At 47.2% G+C, this 27,987-nt stretch overlaps 2 protein-coding genes across 3 annotated transcripts; one reads left to right on the forward strand and one right to left on the reverse strand.

Annotated features, from left to right (window-relative positions):
* The first annotated feature begins 212 nt into the window (after positions 1-212).
* LOC130128012 (SPRY domain-containing SOCS box protein 3-like) lies at positions 213-20,623 on the forward strand. The gene is made up of 7 exons (XM_056297724.1): positions 213-358; positions 4,874-5,024; positions 6,889-7,084; positions 9,054-9,241; positions 11,939-12,041; positions 16,931-17,056; positions 18,907-20,623. The coding sequence occupies exons 1-7, from the start codon at positions 318-320 to the stop codon at positions 19,404-19,406; spliced, it is 1,305 nt and encodes a 434-aa protein (XP_056153699.1). The 5' UTR covers positions 213-317; the 3' UTR covers positions 19,407-20,623.
* A 112-nt stretch (positions 20,624-20,735) lies between these two features.
* LOC130128013 (probable crossover junction endonuclease EME2) lies at positions 20,736-27,336 on the reverse strand. Of its 2 annotated transcripts, none has more exons than XM_056297726.1 (8): positions 26,846-27,336; positions 26,274-26,395; positions 25,416-25,508; positions 24,951-25,075; positions 24,664-24,742; positions 23,392-23,507; positions 22,206-22,395; positions 20,736-21,072 (listed from the first exon to the last, which is right to left on the reverse strand). In XM_056297726.1, exons 1-8 carry the CDS (start codon positions 27,255-27,257, stop codon positions 20,917-20,919), a joined length of 1,293 nt encoding a protein of 430 aa, XP_056153701.1. In that variant the 5' UTR covers positions 27,258-27,336; the 3' UTR covers positions 20,736-20,916. The 2 variants fall into 2 exon arrangements, with proteins under 2 accessions (XP_056153701.1, XP_056153700.1); XM_056297725.1 differs by having other exon boundaries at positions 25,416-25,511.
* Positions 27,337-27,987: the final 651 nt, after the last annotated feature.

A 27,987-nucleotide genomic window follows, 5' to 3' on the forward strand; every position in this document is an offset into this window, starting at 1 on the left:
TTAAGAATATGGGTTTTTATTTTTCAAAGGCGTTTGGCAGCCCTTATCAATATACCACAAATCGCCGTGCACGCTTTATCTTATGATCAGCGGATAAGACACGTGTGCCCTACTCGTCCACATCACTGCCAGGAAGGTGATCATATCTGCCTACTGAATGCTTTCCAAGTCATTAGTCGATTAGCAGAATGTACTCCTCCCTTCCACTGAAGTCGCCCAACCACCAGCAGGCGAGGCTGAACGGACGTGCTGTTTATGTCTGGTTTGCGTTCAGGTTGGCCAGAGCGGACGGCACATGTTACATACAGACACGAAAGATGAGCCATTGCAAGACAGTCCACAAGAAGACAGCTGCAAGGTAAAACCAGAACCGCATCGCCAGTAGATCTGCAGCCATGCCAGTCAGTAGGGCTGTTTATTGTCTCTCTCTCTGTCTCTCTTTAATGGAACATTGGCATTCAGATAGGGACGGGGTCTACTGGTGCTGGAGTTCCACCTCTCTTATATATAAGCAGAAATGTGACCGTCTTTGAAGTATCGCGAGATGGCATTATTAAGCACAACTGCCGAATATAAATACGACGCGTTACGTAGCTTGCGTTCTTCAAGCGGTTTATAACGTCGTGGGTATAATTACACTGTAATTAAAGTAAGCCTACAGTGGTCATGGTTTTCGTGTCTAAATGCAGTGTCGCGAAAAAACAACTGACCCTGTCGTTGACTTGATGTGTGCCGCAGTTTGGACGTACAAGGCAGAGAACACAGAGCAGGAAACTTTGGGCTGATTTTTACGCATTTTAATCGGCATGTGATTGACGTGAACTCCTCCACCTCCCCGCTGGGGACATCAGTTAGTTAGTCCATATGATGTCGTCGGGGAATGTAGGCTAAGGCCCAGTTAAAGTGAGCCTCTCCCCAGACTAGATAATCTAAATGATTGGCAATTATCTCCTGCACCTGTTTGGGATACGGACACCAGCTGCTCCGAGGAACAAGCTGACAAGACTCACAGGCCGCCTTCAGCACATTTCCCATCATCTAAATCAGTGTTTCTCAACCGGGGGTCCGCGGACCCCTAGTGGTCCGTGGTGTAATTGCAAGGGGTCCGTGAAAATAAAATATCTTTAAAAAAAGATCCTATGACATTTATAGAAATAGGATTGTTTTACTCAAATGTGACTGAGACCTTTATCTACCTAAACTATAAAGGGTAACAGGACTTTTTTCTCTAATTACATCTGTTTCACAAGTGTAATTTATTGTATTTTAATAAGAGATCTCGCTCCCGTTTGCATTGTTAAAAGTTACTGCATAAAAATTCTGTTGTTACATATATCTGAAAGTTACTGAATACATATTCTGTTTTGTTACATATATCTGAAAGTTACTGAATACATATTCTGTTTTGTTACACATATCTGAAAGTTACTGAATACATATTCTGTTTTGTTACATATATCTGAAAGTTACTGCATAAGAATTCTGTTTTGTTAACTATATCTAAGTTACAACTGAAAGCTCTTATTTTTGCCCCAAAGAGTGAATAAATGCTATAATGCAATTTAAAATGCAGTTTCTACTGTTTCTATCAAATTGCAACCCCCCTCCCCCAAGATCAGGTGGAGGGGTCCTCAGGGTAGATCAAAAATACGCAGGGGGTCCAGGACCCCAAAAAGGTTGAGAACCACTGATCTAAATAAAATGGAAGGAATCTGTCTGTCTCTGGCTACCGGACGAACAGCGCCACGCCGCCGTTGCAATCCACGTTGTGGTCGGAGGGGGGATTACACCCGAGCGGTCACTGCACTAGTAAAGTGACTAATACTGGCACTTAGTGAAATGAAAACCAGGTGGCTCGGAAGTGTTTTAGAGAGTCGAAATCTATTTGGGGACTTAGTTTCGTCGTCAGTTTAAGACCCAAATGAACATGCTGGTGCAAATAAGAGTTTTTGAAGTTAAGTTTTCAAATTCGTAACTGAACAACAATTGTGACTTAAAACAATCTTCTAGCCACGCCTGGACAGCACATCCGTCCATTTGGTTTTTCTTGACAGGAAGTCTGGAATATCTTTTATTGGATGATGGTTGACCAACAAGATTGTTAAATTCATGGTTTGGCATCTTATCACATTTTGATTCTCTTGATTGCGTCGGTTAAAGTCCAAAGGCCAGAAAGATGCTTCAGTAGAAGGGAATTGGCCCCTGTGATGAAACAGGAATGACAAGAACGTGAAAACGTATCTGAGATCGATAGCCAAAATATTTACAAGAATTCAAAGGCAATACACACAGGCTAGTAATTTAGGAACCTTCGCAGTTAGAAGTCTTTCCGTCACATGGCCTTCGGGGCTTTTCATGCATCTGAGAGATGCCTTAATACTGAATGAACAATCACCTCAGCAGAGGAAGGCGGGCTGACCGGGTGAAACTGTCTGTCATCTGTTGTTTACTGTCCCTTGTCTGCTGTTTACTGTAATCAGCTGACATCTGCCTTTTCAGCAGCCAGTGACTAAACATTTTTCACTGTTGCACACAAACTGGAATGCAGGACTTCATGTTTGTGCATTTTATCTCTACTTGGTTAAAGCAGAAAAAAGGAAATTGTGACTGTTAAGTATGCTTTGGTTGTCAGAACTTCCAATGTAGCTACTGTAAGTACGTACAGTGGCAATAGTGTTTGTGAATGCTTGCGTATTTCTGCATAAATGTGACCTACTACATTGTGATCAGCTCTTCATCTAGGTCCTGAAACTAGATAGAACCCAATTAAACAAACGAGACAATAACAACAAGAAGAAAATTACACTTTAATTTATTGAGCAAAATCAAACACTACTCCTTTGCTAGAAAAAGTATTGTGAACCTTTGCCTTCAGTAACAGGTGTGAGCCCCATTGAGCAGCACCAACTTCAACCAAATGCTCCCATTAACTGTTGATCAGTCCTGCGCATTGGCTTGGAGGAACTGTGGCCCGTTCCTCCTTACAAAACTCCTTCAACTCTAGTGATGTTGGTGGGCTTCCTTGCATGAACTGCTCTCGTCAGGTCCTTCCACAAAATGTCTATTAGATTAAGGTCTGGACTTTGATTTGGGCATTCCAAAACATTACATTTCTTCTGCTTTAACCATTCATTGGTAGGCTGCCTTGTGTGTTTAGGGTCGTGGTCTTGCTGCATGATTCACTTCCTGTTGAGCTTCAGTTCCCGGACCGACACCTGGACATTCTCCTGCAGAATTTGTTGCTACAATCCAGCAGTTATTGTTCCCTCAATGATGGCAAGCCGTCCTGGTCCAGAGGCAGCAAAGCAGCCCCATAATCATGATACTGCCACCACCGTGCTTCACAGCTGGGATGAGGGTCCCATGTCTGAACGCGGTATTTGGTTTTCACCAAACATAATGCTTCTCGTTTAAACTGAAAAGTTCTGTTTTGGGCTCATCCGTCCACAAAACTTTCTTCCAACTGCCTTCTGGCTCATCCACTTGGTCTTTGGCAAATTTTAGACAGGCAGCAATGTTCTTCTTGGAGAGCAGTGGCTTCCTCCTTGCTATCTTGCCATGTACATCGTTCTTGTTATGTGTTTGCCTGATGAAGGAATCATTAGCACGGATCTTAATCAGTACAAGAGAGGCCTGTAGATCCTTAGACGTTACCCTGGGGTTGTTTGTGACCTCCTGGAATATTATACACCTTGCTCTTGGGGTGATTTTTGTTGTTGGATGACCACTCCTGAGGAGAATAAAAATGGTGTTGAATTTCTTCCACTTGTACACACACCATCTTCCTGACAGTGGATTGGTGGAGCCTAGACTCATTAGAAATAGTTTTTTTTTTAACCTTTTCCATCCTTTTGAGCTTCAACAACTTTTTTGACCGAGGAATGGCAAACTTCCACAGACCTGTGTGATGAAGACCAGACTCTGACAGTGCAGACCTGGGTTTATGTTCTTTCAACAAGGCAGGACCTGCTAAACTCACACCTGATTGTCATCCAGTTGATTGAAATGCCTCACTCCAATAACCCCTGTAAACCGACTGATGATCCTACAGGTTCACATACTTTCTACACCAGACATTTACTTTTGGATCACATTTGCTCAATGAACAAATGAAAAAGTACAATGTTTTTGTGTTATTTGTTTAATTGGGTTCTCTTAAGATCTGATCACATTTTAGGTCACATTTAATGCAAAAATATAGAAAATTTCTGGGCATCTGGGTAGCATAGTGGTCTGTTCCATTGCCTACCAACACGGAAATCACCGGTTCGAATCCCCGTGTTGCCTCTGGCTTGGTCGGGCGTCCCTCCAGACACAATTGGCCGTGTCTGCGGGTGGGAAGCCGGACGTGGGTGTGTGTCCTGGTTGCTGCACTAGCGCCTCCTCTGGTTGCTTAGGTGCCTGTTTGGAGGGAGAGGAAACTGGGGGGAATATAATGATGATCCTCCCACATGCTACGTCTCCTGGCGAAACTCCTTACTGTCAGGTGAAAAGAAGCGGCTGGCGACCCCACATGTATTGGAGGAGACGTGGTAGTCTGCAACCCTCCCCGGATTGGCAGAGGGGGTGGAGCAGCGACCGGGACAGCTCAGAAGAGTGGGATAGTTGGCTGGATGCAATTGGGGAGGAAAAGGGGGGGGGGTCCCCAGAAAAGAAAATACAGAAAATTCTAAAGGGTTCACAAACTTTCTAGCACATCTGTTTGCGTAGAAGGGTCCAGGGCATTGGGAGGTGGTGCCTCAAGCTCTGTTTCAAACTCCTGTGCTGACAAGCAGCCGCTCCTGCCTAAAAGCCCTCAAGCAAAGCAATAAATGTCTCCCAGACCATAGCAGAAGTTTCTGAGAGGTGCTTGTGGTCTGTCTGCTGTCCACAGGGGTGCCATGCTGAGGAGGTGCAGGAGTGTTTCTGATGTGCACCTGGAGTGGGGTGAAGTTTGGCAGGATGCTGGTGCTGAGGAAGATGCTGAGACGGACGCCATGGCGATGCTCCTGCATTCCGAGGAGAGCGAGGGCAACTGGTTTGAGGTGAGGGCAGGGGTCGATTTTGGGGGGGGGGTGCAAGAGGATGATGTCCTCCCTTCTTTAGCAAACTGTCAAATAACCAAACCTCTGTAAAACTGCCATGACCCCTATCCATCCCCTTTCACAAGCAGCATGTGTTTTTTTGTGAGGGTAGCTTTGAAGTTCATTAAGTGCATGGTATGTGATGTTCTGTGAAAATTGCAGAAAATAAATATTGTCATGAAATTAATTCTTTACACGGTCCAAAGTGTGAGTATACAATTACCAAAACAACTACTCTGTTATAGAGGAGTCTAAACACAAAACTAAACCATAAGACTGAAGACATGCTTTCTCCACCGCTTGGTGAGAGGAGGACCTGGGTCCACTTGGCTGTTTGGGACACAATGCAGTGTTCACCAACACAGACAGGATGTGATGTCACACTGCTTGTGTTGTACTCCAGCGTTAGCATTCATGTAGAATGCCCTCTCAGACAACTAGCTAACATATTAACCCAAGCTAACGTATTAAACTCAGATCAGTATAAAGATGGTTTAGATGAGCGGTTCTCGATCAGGTCCTCGGGTACCACTCATACTGCTGGTTGTTGTCTATCCTACCAGGAAGTTCATCATATTCACCTGTTGTTCCAGTTACTCCGCCTCTGGTCAGGTTTGAGACCAGGGGGCTGAATAACTGGAATGGGTGAATATGATGAACTTCCTAGTAGAATAAAAGACCAGTAGTACTGGTGGGGTGACACAGTGGCGCAGTGGTTAGTGCAGTTGCCTCACAGCAAGAAGGTCCTGAGTTCGAGCCCCCAACCTTGAGGGTCGCCCCGGGGGTCATCCTCCGTGTGGAGTTTGCATGTTCTCCCCGTGCCTGCGTGGGTTTCCTGCGGGGGCTCCGGTTTCCTCCCACAGTCCAAAGACATGTGGGTCAGGTGAATCGGTCATACTAAATTGTCCCTAGGTGTGAATCTGTGTGTGTGTGTTTCGGCCCTGTGATGGCCTCGCGGCCCGGTCCAGGGTGTCTCCCCGCCTGCCGCCCAATGACTGCTGGGATAAGCTCCAGCACCCCGGCGACCCTGACAGCAGGATAAGCGGTTTGGATAATGGATGGCTGGCGCTATATCCTCGGTCGCGCCACAGTGGTTTTGTACTTTGAGGACGTTGTATCTATATTCCATGATTTGCTCTCTTAGGACATCCCACCAAATCCAAATCCTCATTTGTTCAAATTTGCTTGGTTGACACAGAAAAAGACGTGTTAAAAGCACCGAGTTGGGCTGGTTGGGATGGAGGTCAACACAGATAAACATGGTGTTGTCATTAACACTTATGAGGAAATGAAAGAGAACGAGGTTATTGCGAAAGATAACTTCCAGCCCGAAGCCAACTGGTGATTTTCCACTGGGGACTGTCCCCTGTCTCAAAATGGCCGTGTCTGAGATGTTTGGGTCTTCAGAGGGACGGCTCTGTAATTTTGGATGGCGTCTATTTTTACACGCCGTCCGTCGCACGTTGCTTGTCTCACCAGTGGCAGTTCCACTCAGCTATGTGGGAGAAGGGCCACCGCGTCGGGACTTTGACACACGTCATGTATGGGTGGTAATGCTTTTCGGATGTGGAGCATTCTGCTGCTAAGACGGTCTGGAGTCCATTTGGCTGCAGATAATTCAGATTCAAGTTGACATTTTAAGGGTTGAATGTTTGCAGTCTCCGAGCTGTTGGGTCATTGTTTTTTGCTTCTAAGAGCTACCCACTCAGTCTGCAGTGGCGTCGGGTGGATCTAATTCTCTCTTCTGCTATCAGGTCAGAGACTTTGGGCTTTGGCCAATTCTATGGACTTACAAAGTGCCGCCTGTTCTCTCTATGTCAATCAGATCAGCCCCTTCGACCCGGAGGCGGATTACCTGCCGCAATCCCTGGCTGTACCGGAGACGGTGGACAGACCCCGCATGACGCCCATGATGGGGGAGTCATTCTGCCAGTGTAACCCGCCGGACGAGCCCGGCCCCAAGGCTCTGACGCAGGGCCTTGAGCCTGCCAACGACTGCCTCTGTGGGGAGGAGGACCAGAGTGAGAGAGGCAGATTGGCAGCGAGCGCGAGCGTCATATATACGTGATCTAGATCAGTGTTCCTCAGGGGAACCTGCCTCGTTAGAACTGTTTGTACTTATTCAACCGATCAGCACTTAATTATGTCAGATTTGGCACACTGGACATGATTAAGTGCAATGATACGATTGGTTGAGTAACGACAAAAAGGCCTTCATACTTAACTGTGTGCAAGGTTATAATGAAAGTCTGCAGGACAGGGTGTATCTGAGGGCTGGGTTGGGAAACACTGGCCTAAACTGTGGAGTTGGTACACCTTTAGTTAGTCCAGTGCAGCAGAATTCATTACAGGACCGCCACACTTTGTGTGTGCTGCACGTACTCACATTTGCAGTGATGTGAATAATCAGCAGAGCAGTGAAAGCTTCAGTGCTGCTCCTGAGCACGTTTTTAACACGGGGGGGGGGTTTGAATTACAACCGGAAGGTAGGTGTGGTTTATGGTTTCATAGCTATGGGCTACTGAAATTCAGGGCGGCCGTGTGGGTGTGGCTGAGTGGGCTAAACGCTGGGGCTAAACCGCTTGCCGTAGAAAAACGAGAAATTCACTGGTGACAGCCCCCTTCCTGCTCTGTCGTCGCTTTACAAAAAGAAAAAACAACAAAAAAATGGCGAGCGACGAGACCGCCGACAGCGGCTTTGAGGTTGAGGATGTGAAAGCGGAAGACGATTCCTCTTTTCTCAGTGGAAGTCGACTGCTCGCCTCACGAATATGTTGCGCAGCCTCCGCAGCCGTATTCCTTCGAGCCAAAAGGGTGCGTCTCCGCTTTTGTAGCGTCCCGCTACGGACACGCCCTCTATGCTAATTATGGACACGCCCCCTATGCTATTCGTGACGCGGCAAGTTACCGCATTTTCGACAACCGGAAATATGATTTTTGACCGCCGATATCTCTCGTCTGGCCATAAATGTGATTTTAGGGCTACCGTTTGTCTCATCGATCGCATCCACAGTCTTTACATCGATTAACAAGAGGAAAAGTCGGATTTTGATGCAAGTATCTCTTTAATCCTAAACCCAAATCCTAATCCTGCCATAAACCCTTACGCAAGTGAGGAGCAGCCAAAATGTTCTCGCTTGGCAAAAATATCCTCGCTGTGATGTTAAACGTGCAAACTGGTCCGAACGAGTGCACACACACACACACACACACACACACACTCGGGGTGTGTAATCTCACATCTCCAGTAAGTCTTCAGCAGGATGATGGTGAAACAATCACTTTAATTGTCAAGATTTTTATCCCAACCCTTTTTTGTTGCCGTGATAATCTTGCAGTGAACATTTGCTGTGACAGCGCTACTACGGCCGACGTCACACACGGCTTCATTTATGTAGTTACTCCCCAATATGAAACCCCCATGATGCGTAGAGTAGTGCTCATAGAAATGAACTTTAATATTAAATAAGTCAGAATAATGTCCGGGTAGCGTGGCGGTCTATTCCGTTGCCTACCAACACGGGGACCGGCGGTTCGAATCCCCGTGTTTCCTCCGGCTTGGTCGACCGTCCCTACAGACACACTTGGTCGTGTCTGCAGGTGGGAAGCCGGATGTGGGTATGTGTCCTGGTCGCTGCACTAGCGCCTCCTGTGGTTAGTCAGGGTGCCTGTTCAGGGGGGAGGGGGAGCTGGGGGGGGGGTAGCGTGATCCTCCCACGCGCTACGTCCCCCTTGTGAACCTCCTCACTGTCAGGTGGAAAGAAGCAGCTGGCGACTCCACATGTATGGGAGGAGGCATGTGGTAGTCTGCAGCCCTCCCCGGATCAGCAGAGGGGGTGGAGCAGAGACCAGGGCGGCTCGGGAGAGTGGGGTAATTGGCCGGATACAATTGGGGAGAAATAAAACAATTTAAAAAAAAACATAAATCAGAATAATGGCTCTGGGAATATATGTGATGCAGCTGTTTTTGTGTCCGTCCCATGTTGTCAGGGTTTGACTGGGTGTGGGATGAGAAGTGCAAGTCGGCGGGAGCCCTCCTGAGCTCCGATGACAGGGAGGTGAACTTCCACCAGGACTACAGCTGTGGCACGGCGGCCATCCGCGGCACCAAGGAGCTGACGGACGGCCAGCACTTCTGGGAGATCAAGATGACCTCCCCCGTATACGGAACCGACATGGTGGGTGGAGGCAAGACTGGATGGTGTTGAAATAAGATGGTGTTAACTGTGTCCAACTGGCTTCAACCTAGGGCTGGACGATATGGCCAGGATCAAATATTACAACGTTTTTGAACAAATACCTCGATATTGATATTTTGACGATATGGTAGAGATGACTACTGGTGCTCTAACGAAATATTTACACGATGACATTTTTGATAAACGCTCATTAATAATGGGACTATGATGTCCAAACAGGTAGAGACAAAGAATATAACAGCTGGAACAGTCTAATAAGTTCAGAAAATTGCATCTCTTGACTATAATGCAGCTTTAAAACCAGGAAAAGAACATTTATGTCTTATCATGACATTACAATGTCCAGAAGCCCAGAAGATAGCTAGTCTCACGTCATGATATCCACATAATATCAATATATTGCCCAACTCTACTTCAACCTGTCGTTTAAAGAAATCATTTTTGGGGCATGTGGGTAGTGTGGCGGTCTATTCTGTTGCCTACCAACACGGGGATCGCCGGTTCGAATCCCCATGTTACCTCCGGCTTGGTCGGGCGTCCCTACAGACACAATTGGCTGTGTCTTCAGGTGCGAAGCCGGATGTAGGTATGTGTCCTGGTCGCTGCACTAGCGCCTCCTCTGGTCGGTCGGAGTGCCTGTTCGGGGGGGAGGGGGAACTGGGGAGAATAGCGTGATCCTCCCACGCGCTATGTCCCCCTGGCGAAACTGCTCACTGTCGGGTGAAAAGAAGTGGCTGGTGACTCCACATGTATCGGAGGAGGCATGTGGTAGTCTACAGCCCTCCCCAGATCGGCAGAGGGGGTGGAGCAGCGACCGGGACGACTCGGAAGAGTGGGGTAATTGGCTGGATACAATTGGGGAGAAGAAGGGGGGGAAAGCCCCTGTCTCTGTAATGAAAAACATCTCGGGTTCAGTACAGCAACTGAGCATTATTTGAATTGACAGAAAACAGGTGAAAAACCAAATTTTTTCTGATGTCCAACTGTCATGGCCGCCTGGGACGCTGACACCAACCGTCTCCACTAGCTTGAATCTATATGTGACCACTTTAGGAGCCAGGGTCTAAAATATCTTCTCAATCTCAGCAAGAGGGCCTTGCCTTCAGTGTGCCGTGGAGCGTTGTATAACCTGCATGACAGCCATATGTATACACGCAGAATGTATAGACGGGCCAGTCAGAAGGCCTACGAAGGGTCAGTTAAACTGCTCACAGCAGTGGGTTTAAGTTGTGTTTGAATTGTACTCAACGCTGCCCCAACCTGAATGACTTGGGGTGTCCAGGCCTGTTCTACGCTGCGATTCACAGCACTTTGACCCGTATATTGAGAGGATGTCCTGCATTTTGATTCAAAATTAGAAGCGTAGTTTTCTCCATTTAAACAATACATTTTGACTTTATTACCCAATGATAATCGTTTCTGGCATTCCCTGTGCAGACATCTCACTCTTAACACATTAAAGTCGGGTTCGAATTCGGAAAGACGCATTTGAGCGGTACTGTTAATGTCGGTTGCTTTTGCTCTTCCTTCTTTATTGCATGTTAGATCTAAACTAGGACCCAATATACACTGCTGTCATTATTTGCCGTTGGTCTTGCCTATTGCAATTTATTTTCCAATTTGTTATTCAAATATATTAGACATTATCATGCACCTACTAGTGGTAATAACTGGAACTGCAGGCGGGATACGCCTGTATAATTGAGCTCGATGCACACAGCGGCGTGGCCAGGGTAAATGAAGTGGGGGGGGGTATAAAAATGAGGGGGTCTGAGGACACGCCCTTTACTTAAAAAACTCTTGTGTAATCAGTGTATGTATAAGTAAGTAAGTATAAGTAAGTAAGTAAAGCACGGAGCACAGTAGTAATGATGAATCGTTCCTTATTCTCTTCTTCTCTCTTACGTTACACGCAACAGGGCATTCATAACATCGGTGCCACCTACTGGCGTATGCATAGAACACAACAAATGTCACGTGGTACTGCGTAAATTGAATGGGGAAGACTGTACTATGACATGGCAGTTTCTATCGACGCACAAAGAGGTCAATTTGTCATAGTTTAGCTCAATAAAGTACCTCATTATGTGGATTAAAACACCACATTTGTGGGTTAAAATTCGAATACCTTCCATTGCTTCCGATGTCTGTGTGATGAAAGCAACCCAGTACTGACGTATGACCTCGCCACATTACATCACATCTCATCACAGTTACAATGACCTCGAATAAAAGCAGCACTTTCACTATAAATGGCCATCACATAATCCACTTACGTAGTCTTCTTCCAGTATTTCCCCGAAAAATTCTTACCCTGCTCAGCCTATACCCAGGCGTTTTCTCCTCGGTTTTGAAGGAATCTTGAGGGCCATCTTTGGACAAAAGTGGGGGGGGGGCAAATGCCCCCCTCCGTGGTCACGCCACTGCTATATCAAAATACTTTACTTCCTTGCGTTGTTAACCCATAAAGAGTGGACGTTATAAATGTGTCCCGCATAATCTTACCGTTTGTCCTGCATATGGACTGTTTGGCCCCTGGTCATCCTAGAATGGTTTGTGGTTTGTTGAGAAACATTTGGACCCAGTTTTCTTCAGCAGAACTGGTTTAGTTTATGTATTTTGCCGAACCTGTATTGAGCTGTACGTTTCTGGTCGTGTTGTGGGGCCTTTGTGTAGATGGTGGGCATCGGAACCTCGGAGGTGAACCTGGACATATTCAAGCACACCTTCTCCAGTCTGCTGGGTCACGATGAGGACAGCTGGGGGCTCTCCTACACAGGTCAGCAGGGGTCAAAGTTCATCCCTCTACTCATCAAAGCTGGCCTTTTTTTTTAAAACATGAAATTCAGACTCAAAACCCATTTCGTTTTCACATAATCACGACTTAGAGAGATACATTGCTCGCTCAAATGGTGACAATGCATAATTTAAGCAAAGTAGTGAGTAGAAAGTAATATAAATATGTTCAGTCATGTGAAAAAGTAAGTACAACCCATATAGAGTTTTAACTTTTTCGACATATTTTAACATATTTGAATTCAACAATATTTACCACATGCCTCTTCCAATACATGTGGACTTGCCAGCCGCTTTTCACCTGACAGTGAGGAGTTTCACCAGGGGGACGTAGCGCGTGGGAGGATCATGCTATTCCCCCTAGTTCCCCCTCCCCTCTGAACAGGTGCCCTGACAGACCAGAGGAGGCGCTAGTGCAGCGATCAGGACACATACCCACAGACACGGCCAACTGTGTCTGTAGGGACGCCCGACCAAGCCGCAGGCAACACGGGGATTCAACCCGGGATCCCGGTGTTGGCAGGCAATGGAATAGACCGCTACACTACTCGGATGCTCCAAAGATGTAATTTAACAAATATATACAACATTTACATTTTGTAGTCCATTGTATAATTTGAATAAAAATAAATGCAAATTTTGCATGTGGAAACAGTTACACACCTACATTTATCACTACTTCAAATGCCTAAAATTAGAATCACTCATCATTAGAGAGGATCCTGGAGGAACCAGTCTTATTTAGACCTCAGACAGTTAGTATGGTTTTCTCTTTGTTGCTGAAGTGTGTGATATCACCATGCCTTGATTGAAAGAGCTCTCTGATGCCTTCAGAAAGAAAGTTACAGATGCCTATGAGTCTGGGAAGGGATTTAAAAAAAATCTCCAAACATCCACCCATCCATCCATTATCCAAACTGCTTATCCTGCTCTCAGGGTCGCGGGGATACTGGAGCCTATCCCAGCAGTCATTGGGCGGCAGGTGGGGAGACATCCTGGACCAGGCTGCCAGGCCAGCACATGGCCAAAACACACACACATACATTCACACTTAGGGACAATTTAGTACGGCCGATTCACCTGACCTGCATGTCTTTGGACTGTGGGAGGAAATCGGAGCACCCAGAGGAAACCCACACAGACATGGGGAGAACATGCAAACTCCACACAGAGGACGACCCGGGACGACCCCCAAGGTTGGACCTTCTTGCTGTGAGGCTGATGTGCCTGCAGCCACCACACAGTCCTTGGCAGGGGGTGGCCAAAGTCCATTGGCATGGAGAACCAAGATGATTGGGGACCACCCTCTGTTGCAGCCTTCATCCACCTTCACTGCTGTTGTGACCTGGAGTCATCTTGCACCACCTCCGCCGTTAATGTCTTTGTTGGATCCCGCTTTGTCTGGAACCTCCCCCCTTGACTATCTGCCTTGGGTGATCCTACCAGGAAACAAGCTCCAGATGGTATAGCTCTTGGGATCATTAGTACACACAAGCTTCTCCACCACGGCAAGGTGGTGATCCAGCAGAAGTCTACCATTAGAAAGAGGCTGCACAAATTTGATCGACATGGGAGGAGTGCCAGGAAGGAAACCTTTGCTGTTCAGAAAGAACCTCAGTGTAGGACTAAACTTGCCAATGAACACCTCGGCAAAGACTACATAGAACTTCTGGAACAATGTGCTTTGGACAGACTGGTCAAAGATAAGTTATTTGGCCACAGTATGAGAAGACATGTTTGGTGAAAACCAAAGACAGCGTTTGACCAAAAGTACCTGATTCCACCTGTGAAACATGATGGAAATTATATGGTTTGGGGCTGCTTTGCTACATCAGGGCCTGGACAGCTCACCATCATAGAATCCAATATGAATTCTTCATTGTACCAGAGGGTGCTTGAGGATAATTTGAGACCATCTGTCAGAAGATTTAAGCGCAACCAAAAGTGGACCTTGCAACATAACAATGACCCTAAAAATTCCAGTAAATCCAGCAAGGAATGGCTGAAAAGAAAGAAATGGAGGGTTCTGGAATGGCCAAATCAAAGCCTGGATCTAAATCCCATCAAGATGCTGTGGGGGGATTTGAAATGGGCTGTGCACGCAAGGAACCCTTCAAACATCACATCGTACAGCTGAAAGAATTCTGCATGGAGGAGTGGGCAAAAGTTTCTCCCAGTCAATGTCAGAGACTGGTAGACAGTCCCCCCCCTTTTTTTTCTCCCCAATTGTATCCGGCCAATTACCTCACTTTTCTGAGCCATCCCAATCGCTGCTCCAGCTCCTCTGCCAGTCCAAGGAGGGCTGCAGACTACCACACGCCTCCTCCGATACATGTGGAGTCGCCAGCCGCTTCTTTTCACCTGACAGTGAGGAGTTTCGCCTGGGGGACGTAGCGTGTGGGAGGATCACGCTGTTCCCCCCAATTAACCCTCTCCCCGAACAGGCGCCCTGACTGACCAGAGGAGGCGCTAGTGCAGTGACTAGGACACACACCCACATCCGGCTTCCCACCCACAGACACGGCCAATTGTGTCTGTAGGGACGCCCGACCAAGCTGGAGGTAAAATAGGGAATTTGAACCAGCGATCCCCGTGTTGGTAGGCAATGGAATAGACCGCTACGCTACCTGGACAGGTAGACCATTATAACGCCTACTTGAGGTTGTTTCTACCAAAGGGGCAATACCAGCTGTTATAACCAAGGGTGTACTCACTTTTTCCACATGCAAAAGTTGCATTTATGTTTATTTAAATTATCTGATGGACTATCAAATGCAAATGTTACATGATGTTTGTTACATTATATCACCTTTTATCCATCAATATTGTTGAAATGAAGATCAAATATCTGTATGTTAGAAAAGTCAAAACTTTCCATGGGGTGTACTTACTCTTCACATGACTATACAGTGCATCTGGAAAGTATTCACACCCCTTCACTTTCCCCACATTTTGTTATGTTACAGCCTTATTCCAAAATGGATTAAATTCCTTTTTCTCATCAATCTACACACAATACCCCATAATGACAAAGTGAAAAAGGTTTTGTAGAAATGTTTGCAAATGTATTAAAAATAAAAAACTTAAATATTGCATGTACATAAGTATTCACACCCTTTGCTATGACACTCAAAATTGAGCTCAGGTTCATCCTGTTTCCACTGATCATCCTTGAGATGTTTCTACATCTTGATTGGAGTCCACCTGTAGTAAATTCAATTGATTGGACATCATTTGGAAAGGCACACACCTGTCTATATAAGGTCCCACTGGTGACAGTGCATGTCAGAGCAGAAACCAAGCCATGAAGTCAAAGGAATTGTCTGTGGACCTCCGAGACAGGATTGTATCGAGGCACAGATCTGGGGAAGGGTACAAAAATGTTTCTGCAGCTTTGAAGGTCTCGAAGAGCACAGTGGTCTCCATCATTCGTAAATGGAAGAAGTTTGGATCCACCAGGACTCTTCCTTGAGCTGGCCGCCCAGCCAAACTGAACAATCGGGGGAGAAGGGCTTTGGTCAGGGAGGTGACCAAGAACCCGATGGTCACTCTGACAGAGCTCCAGCATTCCTCTGTGGAGATGGGAGAACCTTCCAGAAGGACACCCATCTCTGCAGTACTCCACCAATCAGGCCTTTATGGTAGAGTGGCCAGACAGAAGCCTCTGCTCAGTAAAAGGCACATGACAGCCCGCTTGGAGTTTGCCAGAAAGCACCTAAAGGACTCTCAGACCATGAGAAACAAGATTCTCTGGTCTGATGAAACCAAGATTGAACTCTTTGGCCTGAATGATAAACGTCACATCTGGAGGAAACCAGGCAGCTCTCATCACCTTGCTAATACCATCCCTACAGTGAAGCATGGTGGTGGCAGCATCATGCTGTGGGGATGTTTTTCAGCGGCTGGAACTGTGAGACTAGTCAGGATCGAGGGAAAGATGAATGGAGCAAAGTACAGAGAGATCCTTGATGAAAACCTGCTCCAGAACGCTCAGGACCTCAGACTGGGGCGAAGGTTTACCTTTCAACACGACAACGACCCTAAGCACACAGCCAAGACAACGAAGGAGTGGCTTCGGGACAAGTCTGTGAATGTCCTTGAGTGGCCCAGCCAGAGCCCAGACTTGGACCCCATTGAACATCTCTGGAAAGACCTGAAAATAGCTGTGTAGCGACGCTCCCCATCTAACTTTACAGAGCTTGAGAGGATCTGCAGAGAAGAATGGGAGAAATACCCCAAATATAGGTGTGCCAAGCTTGTAGCTTCATACCCAAGAAGACTTGAGTCTGTAATCGCTGCCAAGGGGGCCTCAACCAAGTACTGAGTAAAGGGTGTGAATACTTATGTACATGCAATATTTCAGTTTTTTATTTTTAATGAATTTGCAAAAATTTCTACAAAACCTTTTTCACTTTGTCATTATGGGGTTTTGTGTGTAGATTGATGAGAAAAAAAAGGAATTTAGTCCATTTTGGAATAAGGCTGTAACATAACAAAATGTGGGGAAAGTGAAGGGGTGTGAATACTTTCTGGATGCACTGTATATAAGGTTGGTGTTCCTTAATTGCTTGAATGTTGGATCTCTGTGCAAAATCCAGACAATATGAAGAATCCTGCATCCAAAGGATGATGATAAATGCTCTCTGATAGCATATTCTATACCTTATGTATGTAGTAACTATTGTCACAACTTTTACAAAAATACAAAGATGACAATGGTTGCTTATGACAAATTCATACTTATATTGATTAATATAAACAAGTGTGCATGTGAATATATGCCCTGTCTGTGCTGTACAGACAGAGCTGACCAGGAGAATCCTTGTACAAAAATGTTTCTCTAAGTATTTCAGTCTCATCTTTACTTGGAAGGTCTCCTACACCACAAAGGGAAAAAGGAGAATTTTTCCTGTCGTTTTGGCCAAGGCTCCATCATAGGACTGCACCTAGACACCTGGAACGGTACCCTGACCATCTATAAGAACCGGCGTCGTGTAGGTAAGTGTCTATCCCCGTGTCAGGTCCGGTACACTACACATAACCTTGTTTGGTTTGGAACAACTCTACTAGGTCAGTATGTTACCCCAGAATAGGTAGGCCTGCTTGTCCTTATTTCATTCATATTATGGCACTTAATTATCAGGTGTGTCAAATCTGAAATAGTTAAATGCTGATTGCTTGAGTAAGTGCAAGTAGAGTTACACTGAAAATCTGCAGGACTGGGTTGGGAAAAACTGCACTAGGGTGCATCCAGTACCATTGGTTGTCTGTTCTGCTGTGTATTCTGGCTGTATAGTGTAATTAACTACCTGTCCGAATAGAAAACCAGCAGCACCTTCTGGGTTCTAGTACCAAAGTTGAGAATTGCTGGTTTGTGCGTCAGGGTTTTATAGTCTCACTATGGCAGCCCAGTTTGACTGCCAGTTATGTTTCTACTGTGTTGGGTGCCGTATTCAGTAAAGTTGCCCATCATGCAGTGAACCAGCTATTAGACCTGTGTGATCCTGTAGCCACCCGCTCAAAGTGTCCTTGAGACAGACACCGAGTCCCTACCAGCTCCAGTTACAGTTCTGTAGCAGACTGTGACCTGGCCTCCTAGTGGAATGGGTGTAAACAAAATAACTATGGGTTTTTTTAAAGTTACACTACCCTAAGTTTGGCCGCTACTATGCAAAACTTGTATGGATTAGCTGTAAAGGAAAATTCACTTCTTTTTCAACCTGGGTCTGGGTTTCCATCATCCATATCGGTTATGATATAATTTTTAACCATCGGCTTCATTTTGGAGGTTTTGGACACCAGACCATCGCGGGACACAGCTTCACCGTGGTTTCTTGTGGGGCAACTGAGCACGAGCCTTAAACCTGTCCTTTAGACAATAACAACAGCAAAAAAAAACAAACTCAACTGGCGTCTCAGGCTGTCTCCATGACTGTCCATTATCTATGACGTCTCTGTTGTGCTGGCCAGCTAGTTTGTGGATGGTTACTACTACCTACAGGAAGTATAGGCTGCTGCTTCCTGCAGGTTGAACCTGGAAGTAGATCAGCAATGTGATCCACGATTGACAATACTGGACATTCTGTTAACAACTTTTTTTCTGGGGGGGGGGATTCCCCCCCTTTTCTCTCCAATTGTACCCGGCCAATTGCCCCACTCTTCTCGAACCGTCCTGGTCGCTGCTCCACCCCCTCTGCCGATCCGGAGAGGGCTGCAGACTACCCCATGCCTCCTCCGATACATGTGGAGTCACCAGCCGCTTCTTTTCACCTGACAGTGAAGAGTTTCACCAGGGGGACGTAGCGCGTGGGAGGATCACGCTATGCCCCCCAGTTCCCCCTCCCCCCTGAACAGGTGCCCCGACCGACCGACCAGAGGCGGCGCTAGTGCAGCGACCAGGACACATACCCACATCCGGCTTCCCACCCACAGACACAGCCAAGTGTGTCTGTAGGGATGCCCAACCAATCTGGAGGTAACACGGGGATTCGAACCGGCGATCCCCGTGTTGGTAGGCAACGGAATAGACCACCACGCCACCCAGACGCCCTTGGTTAAAAAATGTTAACCTGCACTTTCATCTTCACTTGCAAGTATGTGATTTATATGACTGGGTTGAACTGGACGCATTGACTTATGAAAGATACTTGTGTTCAGTTGCCCCCTAAGACACCGTTGTGCAGCTGGGTCTCGTGGTGGTGCCGTGTCCAAAATCTCCAAAATGAAGCCACTCAGTAAAATATGACCGATATGCACGATGTCCAACACTCTGAAAATATGAACTAGTTTCTAAAACAGATCAGAATTTTCGTTTAATAACTACGACGACTCCTGCACCTCCATCACAGGTGTGGCTGCCACCAAGCTGCAGAACAAGAAGCTGTACCCAATGATTTGCTCCACAGCAGCAAAGAGCAGCATGAAGGTGACGCGGGCCTGCTACTCGCCCACCTCCCTGCAGTACCTCTGCTGCGCCTGGCTGGGCCGGAGGCTTCTGCAGTGCCCCGACATCCCGGGCGCCCTGAACCTTCCTCCAGGCCTCTGCAGCTGGCTGCATGCACACATGGGCTGGGTCCTCAACCTGAACAGCTATCCTGCTGACTCCCAGCAGCCCGCCGCCAGTCTGCCCGGGGAGTCGAACACACCGTACAGCCGGAGCCCCAGCCCAGCGTCCACCCTCAGTGCCTGCGCCTCCCCGAGCCCGGTCCCTGGCGAGTGTCCCTGCCCGCTCTCCTCTCAAGCCGAGGTTTGCATCCATCAGCAGCCGCCGATGCCACCCAGCAGCGACTGTGACACATGCTACTCAGAGGACGAAGACTACCAAAGCAAAAGATGTCGCTGGATATGACCCCCCTCCCCCGCCCGCCAAAATGGTTTCCTTTTGAATTCAGTAGCACTTTACGTTGCTTTTCTGCCACTGCCATCGACTACAACATAGGCCTCAGAACCTCGTCTCGTAGCCAACCTTACTGTTTTGTGGGTGAGTTACACGTCCATGTCCTGTATTCCTCCTAATGTCCTCCTGTCATGTGAAGCTCAGCTAGTCGGAGGGGAATTTGATGCTACAGCGATGGCTGACCGCAGAAACACGATGCAGGCGCAGTAACGGAGGTACGGCGTCCTCTGGGTCATTCGAACAGAGCCATATATACATATATAATCACCTGTCAAGTACTTTCCATGTTGTCATACAGAGGCAACTTGTCTTCGGAAGGCCCGAGGACTGGAAATGTGCGCATATGTGAGGTTTTGTTTGTGTTGTTTTCCTCGGTGATGTCTTCCTGAAGAGTTTTTGATACTGCAGAAAAGGCATTTTGCTAATGTTTTAGTCTCTGTGGTGTTTATTTATCTTTTTTCTAATGTACAGTTATGCTTTCTTACTTTGTGAATTTACTGAGGCTGTTGTATAAAAGATATAAACTTTATATTCAGGTTTTTTTTTTGTAAATTCTTATTGAAAGTAAAGATCATGCTTCAGCTAGTGGAATAATGCAACTTGCATCTCCATATCAGACAACACATTTAATGGCTGTTGGAACTGGGTCATCCCTGACATGGCCTGGCTTCTGTTGTACTATATATATATACACACACACACACACACACATACAGTCTTCCTAAACATGTAAAGACCCTCACTGGCTACATTCACTCCCTGTAGACCCTACCCGTAACCCTTACTCTAACCTACTTCTATCCTTAACCTTAAACCCAAGTCATAACCCCGAAATAGACCCTTGAAGAAATGAGGACAGGCCAAAATGTCCTCACTCTCATGGTGTAGAACTCAAACTGGTCCTCGCAAACATAGCTGAACACACACACACACACAACACGCTATACTTGTGGGGACCCCTCATTGACTATATTCATTGCCTAGCCCTTAACCCTAACCATCATCATTACATGCCTAACCTTAACCCTTACCTTAACCTAATTCTAACCTTAACCCTAAACCTAAGTCCTAACCCTAGAATAGACCCTCTTCCTCATGGGGACTCATAAAATGTCCCCACAAGTTAGGTGGTTTCAGGTTTTTCTATCCTCATGGTCGCACACACACACACACACACACACACACACACACACACACACACACACACACACACACACACAGGTAATCACTTCTCTGTTATTTCCTTATGTAAAGGTAAGTGGCAAAATGTGCAATATCAAGTTGGATTTTTCAAAATAAATCATTCTTTATTTACAAGTCACTTTCCGTGCTCTCTCGTAGTGTTCTTGAAAGTCCGATGAGTGACCGGTGCCCCCCGAAGGTCCCCGATGAGCCACACACACACTTTTCAATAGCTGGTAAACATCCGCATGAACCTGCTAGCAGCCGCGAGGTGTCCTGGTCAGTCCAGGACCAGCTGGGGGTTCTGGGCCGTGAGGCAGCGGTAGATCCTGGTCGATATCTCCGGACCGACGCGTCTCTCCTGCCCTCCTCCCGTCACCGTGAGGCAGGCCAGTAGACTCCTCCTCGCCTCCTCCGACTCGGCGCTCCGGTACGCCTGAGCGGCCAGAAAACGATTGCCTTGGTTTACAAAACTTGAATCTGTGTTTGAGGAAAATGTCCTAACGCCGCATTTTAGCGTTGTGTTCACGGTCTGTATGTGACTGTTCACATATCAGGGCCCCTACTCGTTTAAAGAAATCATTTTCCAGGACTTTTCAAGGACATGACTTTTGCTTGTATAAGCATGCCAGGCGTTGCTGACAGAAGGTCATGTTATTCAGTATTAACTGTCAGTGGAAGTCTCAACAGTCTCCAAATGGATTGTGGGACTTTTAGTTGCTCACTGAACAAACCACCCAAACCTCACACACAGACGACACAGCTCAGCTAGACATATGGATGAAATATGTGATCTAATCTAAACACGTAGAAATACAATTTTCCAGAACTTGATTAATTTGATAATTTTCCAGGTGTTTTCCATGGCTGGAAAGCTAGCTTATAAAATTCCAGGTTTCCAGGATGCGTTGGAACCCTGCATTTTTTTTTTTTTTTTTGTGTGCGGGATTTCCCCCCGTTTTTCTCTCCAATTGTACACGGCCAATTACCCCACTCTCTTCCGAGCTGTCCCGGTCGCTGCTCCACCCCCTCTGCCTGACCCGGGGAGGGCTGCACACTACCACACGCCTCCTCCGATACATGTGGAGTCGCCAGCCGCTTCTTTTCACCTGACAGTGAGGAGTTTCACCAGGGGGACATAGCACATGGGAGGACCACGCTATTCCCCCCAGTTCCCCCTCCCTCCTGAACAGGCACCCCGACCAAACGACCAGAGGAGGCGCTAGTGTAATGACCAGGACACATACCCACATCCGGCTTCCCACCCGCAGACACGGCCAATTGTGTCTGTAGAGACGCCCGACCAAACCGGGGTAACACGGGGATTCGAACCGGCGATCCCCATGTTGGTAGGTGACGGAATAGACCGCTGCGCTACCCGGACGCCCCCTGGTCATAGGGATACTTTGAGGGCGCTCTGACCTTTGACCCGTATTCCACTGGCATCATATCACTTTGGGAAGTGACACCTACTACTCCTGGACATGTCATATCAGTGGCTCTTCTTACCGCAGGTGGAGAACAGAAATACAATCTCCACACCGCAGCTCCTCCGTGTCAGTGTCCTACCTGCAGCAGGAGCTGGGGAGACGGGTAAGCCGCTGTGATGGCGGAAGCCACGGCGGCGCTGACCCGGTTCAGTTGCTGGATCTGCTGGCTCCACACCTTGCTGAGGCCGAAGCCGTCCCTCTCCACCCGCGACCCGCTGGCCCATGAACCGTCCACGCAGAACGGCAGTTCCACCCGCTCCGTCAGACGCCTGGTGGGAGGGGGGGGGGCAGGAAAACCAAACTGCCCGGTCAGGAAGTAAACGCCCTCCCCGTCCTGTTTCAAGCACACTAGCGCTACTCACTAGTGGTGTTTCCATCAGCCAGTTTTTGCGAAATATAACATCTGGAACGGGAAAAGGCCGAATGGAAACACCAAATTCTGAAAAAAAAAATTTGCTAAAAAGTTTATATGCTCACTTGAGGTGGATTTTGCTTTTGTCAAAATAGAGTTCATGCTGTAAATGGCCGATGGAAACACATTTGGCAAATTAAAAAAAGGAATAAAATAAATGTGAATAGAATTTAATCACATGATCATCTGTCTCTTCATCTTAACTGCATCTGTGGTTAATAGGTAGATTTTTGGGGGGGATCCCCCCCCCTTTTTTTCTCCCCAATTGTATCCAGCCAGTTAACCCACTCTTCCGAGCCGTCCCGGTCGCTGCTCCACCCCCTCTGCCGATCCGGGGAGGGCTGCAGACTACCACATGTCTCCTCCCATACATGTGGAGTCGCCAGCCGCTTCTTTTCACCTGACAGGGAGGAGTTTCACCAGGGGGACATAGCACATGGGAGGACCACGCTATTCCCCCCAGTTCCCCCTCCCCCCTGAACAGGCACCCCGACCGACCGACCAGAGGAGGCACTAGTGCAGCGACCAGGACACATACTCACGTCCGGCTTCCCACCTGCACACACGGCCAATTGTGTCTGTAGGGACGCCTGACCAAGCCGGAGGCAGCATGGGGATTCAAACCGGCGATCCCTGTGTTGGTAGGCAACGGAATAGACTGCCATGCTACCCGGATGTCCCAGGTGGAGATGTTTCTCAAGATGGCTTATTTTGACCCAAACAGACCACAAGGGATAAAACCATAAACCACAATGTCGGCCATGGGCGTTTGAAGCTCGGTGTGAGAGTTAAGCGTTTGGTGGTTTACGGGTATTTCACGAGTTTCTCTAATGGGAGTAGACACCGTCCGTACCTGAAGGGACGTTTAGACAACGACTTGGTGACGGCACGCACGTGGTCGGTGACTTCCTGCCAGCCATCCAGGAAGACCAGAGAGACGGATTGGTAGAACTGCAGGTACACCAGCACCTGCAGCGAGACGGGCCAAGTCACAGAGATGACACAGAAACAGCTGTAATGGAAAGAGAACTGAAGAGTTAAATGAAAAATGTCTACATAAGACTACAAAAGCAGTTTCACGAGTTGAAAGAAACAGCAAGCCGGGACTCATCCAATCAAACTCAGGCTGCTTCGCCAGGAGTGAAAAGGTCACTTATTATAGTTATTCATCTGCCTTTGAATTACTCAATTCCATCTTAAAATCAGCTTTAAAATACTCCCAGCCAGCTGAATGCATGAAAGATAAAACTAAAGTCATGTGTTCTGTTTTTTTTTAATTTTATCTTTTTGTATATATATAATTACCCCCCTTTTTCTCCCCAGTTGTACTTGGCCAATTACCCCACTCTTCCGAGCCGTCCCGGTCGCTGCTCCACCCCCTCTGCCGATCCGGGGAGGGCTGCAGACTACCACATGCCTCCTCCGATACATGTGGAGTCGCCAGCCGCTTCTTTTCACCTGACAGTGAGGAGTTTCACCAGGGGGATGTAGCGCGTGAGAGGATTTTTTTTTTGGATTTTGATACACTTTATTCATCCCTGTGGGGAAACTACACTCTGCATTTAACCCATCCTAGCTGTGTAGCTAGGAGCAGTGGGCAGCCGCCGTGCAGCACCCGGGGACCAACTCCAGTTATTTCTTCCTATTGCCTTGGTTAGGGGCACAGACAGGAGTATTAACCCTAACATGCATGTCTTTTTGGTGGTGGGGGAAACCAGAGCACCCGGAGGAATCCCACCGCAGACACGGGGAGAACATGCAAACTCCACACAGAGGACGACCTGGGATTACTCCCAATAGGATCACGCTATTCCCCCCAGTTCCCCCTCAGGCGCTCCGACCAACCAGAGGAGGTGCTAGTGCAGCAACCAGGACACATACCTACATCCGGCTTCCCACCCGCGGACATGGCCAATTGTGTCTGTAGGAACGCCCGACCAAGCCGGAGGTAACATGGGGATTCAAACCGGCGATCCCTGTGTCGGTAGGTAACAGAATAGACCGCTACGCTACCCGGACGCCCAGTATCTTTGAGTTCTAGGAGGCAAAAGAAAACGTGACGATTTATCAACTGCCCCGACACTAGACTGAGGGAAACCTTATGTGGACATTAAAGCTGAGCGACCTCCTCGATGTCCAGAGCGTCCATCCCCATCTGGGACCGTAGTGTCTGGTACGGTGGATGTCCCTTCCAGGCTTCCATCCTGGCAAACATCATCACGTCGAATCAATGAGTTAGCAGCATACAGTGTAACAAGGCACTCCATCCATCCATCCATCCATCCATCCATCCATCCATCCCTGTGTCTTGCCTGCCTGTTCATCTAACTATGTATGCATCTATGTATGCATGTATACATTTTGTATCAATGAATTGATCAATCAATCAGAGGCACAGAAAGACACACTGACCAGTAATTGGGTTGAGAGGTCATCACTAAGATAGTGACCATCTTCTCAGCATTATGGTTAAGATACTCCATCAGAGAGCCAAAGAAAGACTCCTCTCCTGCCTCCGTGTCCTCAGTCTCCAGAATCTAGAAAGACAACATGATGTGAAGGAAGGAGGGCAGAAGGTCACTGTATGAGTACGGACATGACAAACAGAATAAAGCCGAACACTCTGACACTCACAATAAGTTTTATCACCAAAGAGAGGACACGTGCAGGCATTTCTATGTCCCCAAACAAAAGGGTCTGACATCCTTCGCAGAGTTTGACCGTGCATGCTAATGTGGTATAAGGACAACAGAGCCTCACATACGGAGACAAGACACCAAAGAGGTAAACTGTTGAGTAGCCTGAGCATTTAGCTTCATTTGGTTTCCATGATCTGGACCATTTTTCATTGTTTGTCCTGTCATAACAACGGCATACCTTCTTCACACCCATCATCATGTCCATGAACTCCGTGAGATCCAGGACCACAACCACATGTTCCTCTTTGACAGGCTCAATCTTGTCCTCTCCCTGCTGGAAATACAAAAATACTTAAGAAATACAAGAGGCAAGTTTGAGTTTGATTGGTTTGGGTTGTCCATTTTTTGTTATTGTTATTATTCTAACATTATCATGGCTATACAGGACTCTTTTGAGGAAGTTATTGGAGGAAGTGTTGAAGAGACTAGCCCATTAGCTATCTGAGTACTTGGTGAATCCAGTAAGAAGGCCTGTCTTGCTATCAAAACCGAACTATTCCAATTGATTTAGTCTTCTGGGGACAGATATTGTTAGATCTCCACTAACAGGATTAACCTTCAGGATCCTGCAGATTCAAGACTACGTGACTGAACCGGTAACTACGTTTGTTTCAGTGCGAGAGGGTTAAAGTCTAGCTGTGTTTTGGCAACTATTTTACAGAAACAAATCATGACTGAGTCAATGTCTACGTATTGTGCGGATTATCCAAGACAAATTTCCCGAGGGACAAATAAAGTAATCTTGAATTACTTCGCATGCTTCTTCTTCTTTGCCTATACTTCAGAGTGCTGGTCCTCATTATCCTCATTAGCGCCTGCCTTGAACATCGAGACATTATGGATATTATGACTCAAATCTCAATAGTTTGAAATTCTTTGTTGATCTTGAGCCTCACATCCATCTAAAAATGATTGAAAATGGTGCATTTAAGCTGTTGAAATCCCAAAAGCCAGCCCTGTTAGGTACAGAGGTTCTCAATCAGGTCCTCAGGTACCACCAGAAGACCTGATTGAGAACCACTGGGTTAGTACCAACCGGAGGCGGCTTTCTGGTCCAGGTGATGCTGTGTGGGAGCCGCTGGCTCTTGATGTTAAACTTCCACTCCAAGGATGCCAAGGTGCCGAGCAACACGTCAGATCCATCATGTTGTAATACGGCTGGAGAAGAGGGCAGATGGGCACGTGAGTACAAAAGAAATGAATGTACGGGCATATTTTCATCTTTAACGCTTTTTTGTTGTTGTAATTCTATGTTAAGTACACGGAGAGAGCCGCAAAACCGGAGTCAGATTCCATGTGTATGTGCAACCCTACATGGCCAATAAACATGATGCTGATGCTGCTGAACACATAAGCTTACTGTGGATCAGTTACAGGGCGTCTGCCTTTATTTCCTCTCATGTCCCTCTGTTGTTATGCTGTACATCTTCTTTACTCTTGTGGAGGGACCCCCCCTCCCGACCCCCCTCCCATTATTTGTTTTTGTTAATTGTCACATTATCTGTGCACTTTTGTGCATTGCACTTTAATGTAAGAAATGTGCACTATAGTGTGATTGATTGACTGATTGATTGATTGATTGATTGATTGATTCCAAACTTGTCTCACCGGGATCTATCCAGACAGTCAGGCATTTCAGGCAGTTGTCTGGCCGGAGACTGTTGAGGTGCTCGGCAGCCTCTCTCCTCCTCTTCTGCTCCTGTCTTTTCTCCTCTTTCTCCCTAGCCTTGGCAGTCCTCTGCCTCTTCCTGGCCTCCCTCCTCTCCCGGGCATCCCGTCTCTCCGCCTCCACCTCCTCTCTGGTGCGGCGGCGCCTCGCCGACGGAGCGGACCGCGGAGGGGGCGGCGGACGACCCTCATATTTCCTACCGCGGTCTTCATTGTCCGTGTCGGCAGACTCCGCATCGGCGTCCGGTGTTTCGCCGTGCCGCCGGTGGGCCCGTGTTAAACCGGGTTTGTCGTCAGTCTCGTCCTCGGAGTCGGATATTTCCCACGTTTCAGCTCTGCGCAAACCAGACATAGTCTTCCCCCCAACGCAAACATCACAAAAACCTCACAAAGTTCATTGTTGCGTGTCGTTATTAGCTGGATTATGTCGCACTCTGTTGCGCGACACAGAGTGGCCGCATACGGTGTCCGTTGAGGGACATTCACAAAAAAAATCGAAGCGCGCATTATTTCTCTATTTCCCATCTAAAACTGAATTTTATAAATAAAAATTTGGGCATTTTTTCGATTCGTTTGGTAAATTAACTGTCTGTTATTGTAAGCATAATAGTGTAAACTACTAATAAGACACGTTAGTCCCCAATTAACGGGTCTGACCCTTTAGCCGAGCGGTTAGCGATGCCGCCTTGTGGTGCAGTACACCCCCTATCGAATCCCGCACCGGCAAGAAAATAACCGGTTATACACGGAAACAAATTGAAAAAAATTGTCAAAACTTTAGTCAGCCAAATACCACAGGCTTCACTCTAAATCCAACGTCATCTTCGATATTTTCTATTTGCTATTGAAAGCAAACAGCCTACACAAAAGGGCTCTCTTCCCAATACTAAACAGCTGGCAGGACTGTTAGTTCCTGCACTTTAGCTAATCTGTTTATTGAATGGTTTTCCTGATGTTACTTCCGGTCGCGTGTCCTCGCCATATGGGTCCTTCTATTTCCGTCCCCACCCCGCGTGAGAGACGGCAGTTTGCTGCTAAACCCGCTGAACGGCAGATTAGGCGCGTTTCATCACAGCCGACAG

The sequence above is a fragment of the Lampris incognitus genome, chromosome 17 (assembly GCF_029633865.1).
Source record: "Lampris incognitus isolate fLamInc1 chromosome 17, fLamInc1.hap2, whole genome shotgun sequence".
Taxonomy (NCBI): domain Eukaryota; kingdom Metazoa; phylum Chordata; class Actinopteri; order Lampriformes; family Lampridae; genus Lampris; species Lampris incognitus.

What these genes read in the sequence shown, in the direction of transcription:
- LOC130128013 (XM_056297725.1), bottom strand. Translation starts at nt 27,257, where the DNA reads ATGTCTGGTTTGCGCAGAGCTGAAACGTGGGAAATATCCGACTCCGAG. An exon ending in TGATGATGGGTGTGAAGAAG is followed by an intron (nt 25,076 to 25,415) that starts GTATGCCGTTGT and finishes TTGTCTTTCTAG; the next exon opens with ATTCTGGAGACTGAGGACAC. An exon ending in CTCCCCAGCTCCTGCTGCAG is followed by an intron (nt 21,073 to 22,205) that starts GTAGGACACTGA and finishes CTGGCCGCTCAG; the next exon opens with GCGTACCGGAGCGCCGAGTC.
- LOC130128012 (XM_056297724.1), top strand. Translation starts at nt 318, where the DNA reads ATGAGCCATTGCAAGACAGTCCACAAGAAGACAGCTGCAAG. An exon ending in CCGTATACGGAACCGACATG is followed by an intron (nt 9,242 to 11,938) that starts GTGGGTGGAGGC and finishes GCCTTTGTGTAG; the next exon opens with ATGGTGGGCATCGGAACCTC. An exon ending in CTGGGGGCTCTCCTACACAG is followed by an intron (nt 12,042 to 16,930) that starts GTCAGCAGGGGT and finishes TTTACTTGGAAG; the next exon opens with GTCTCCTACACCACAAAGGG.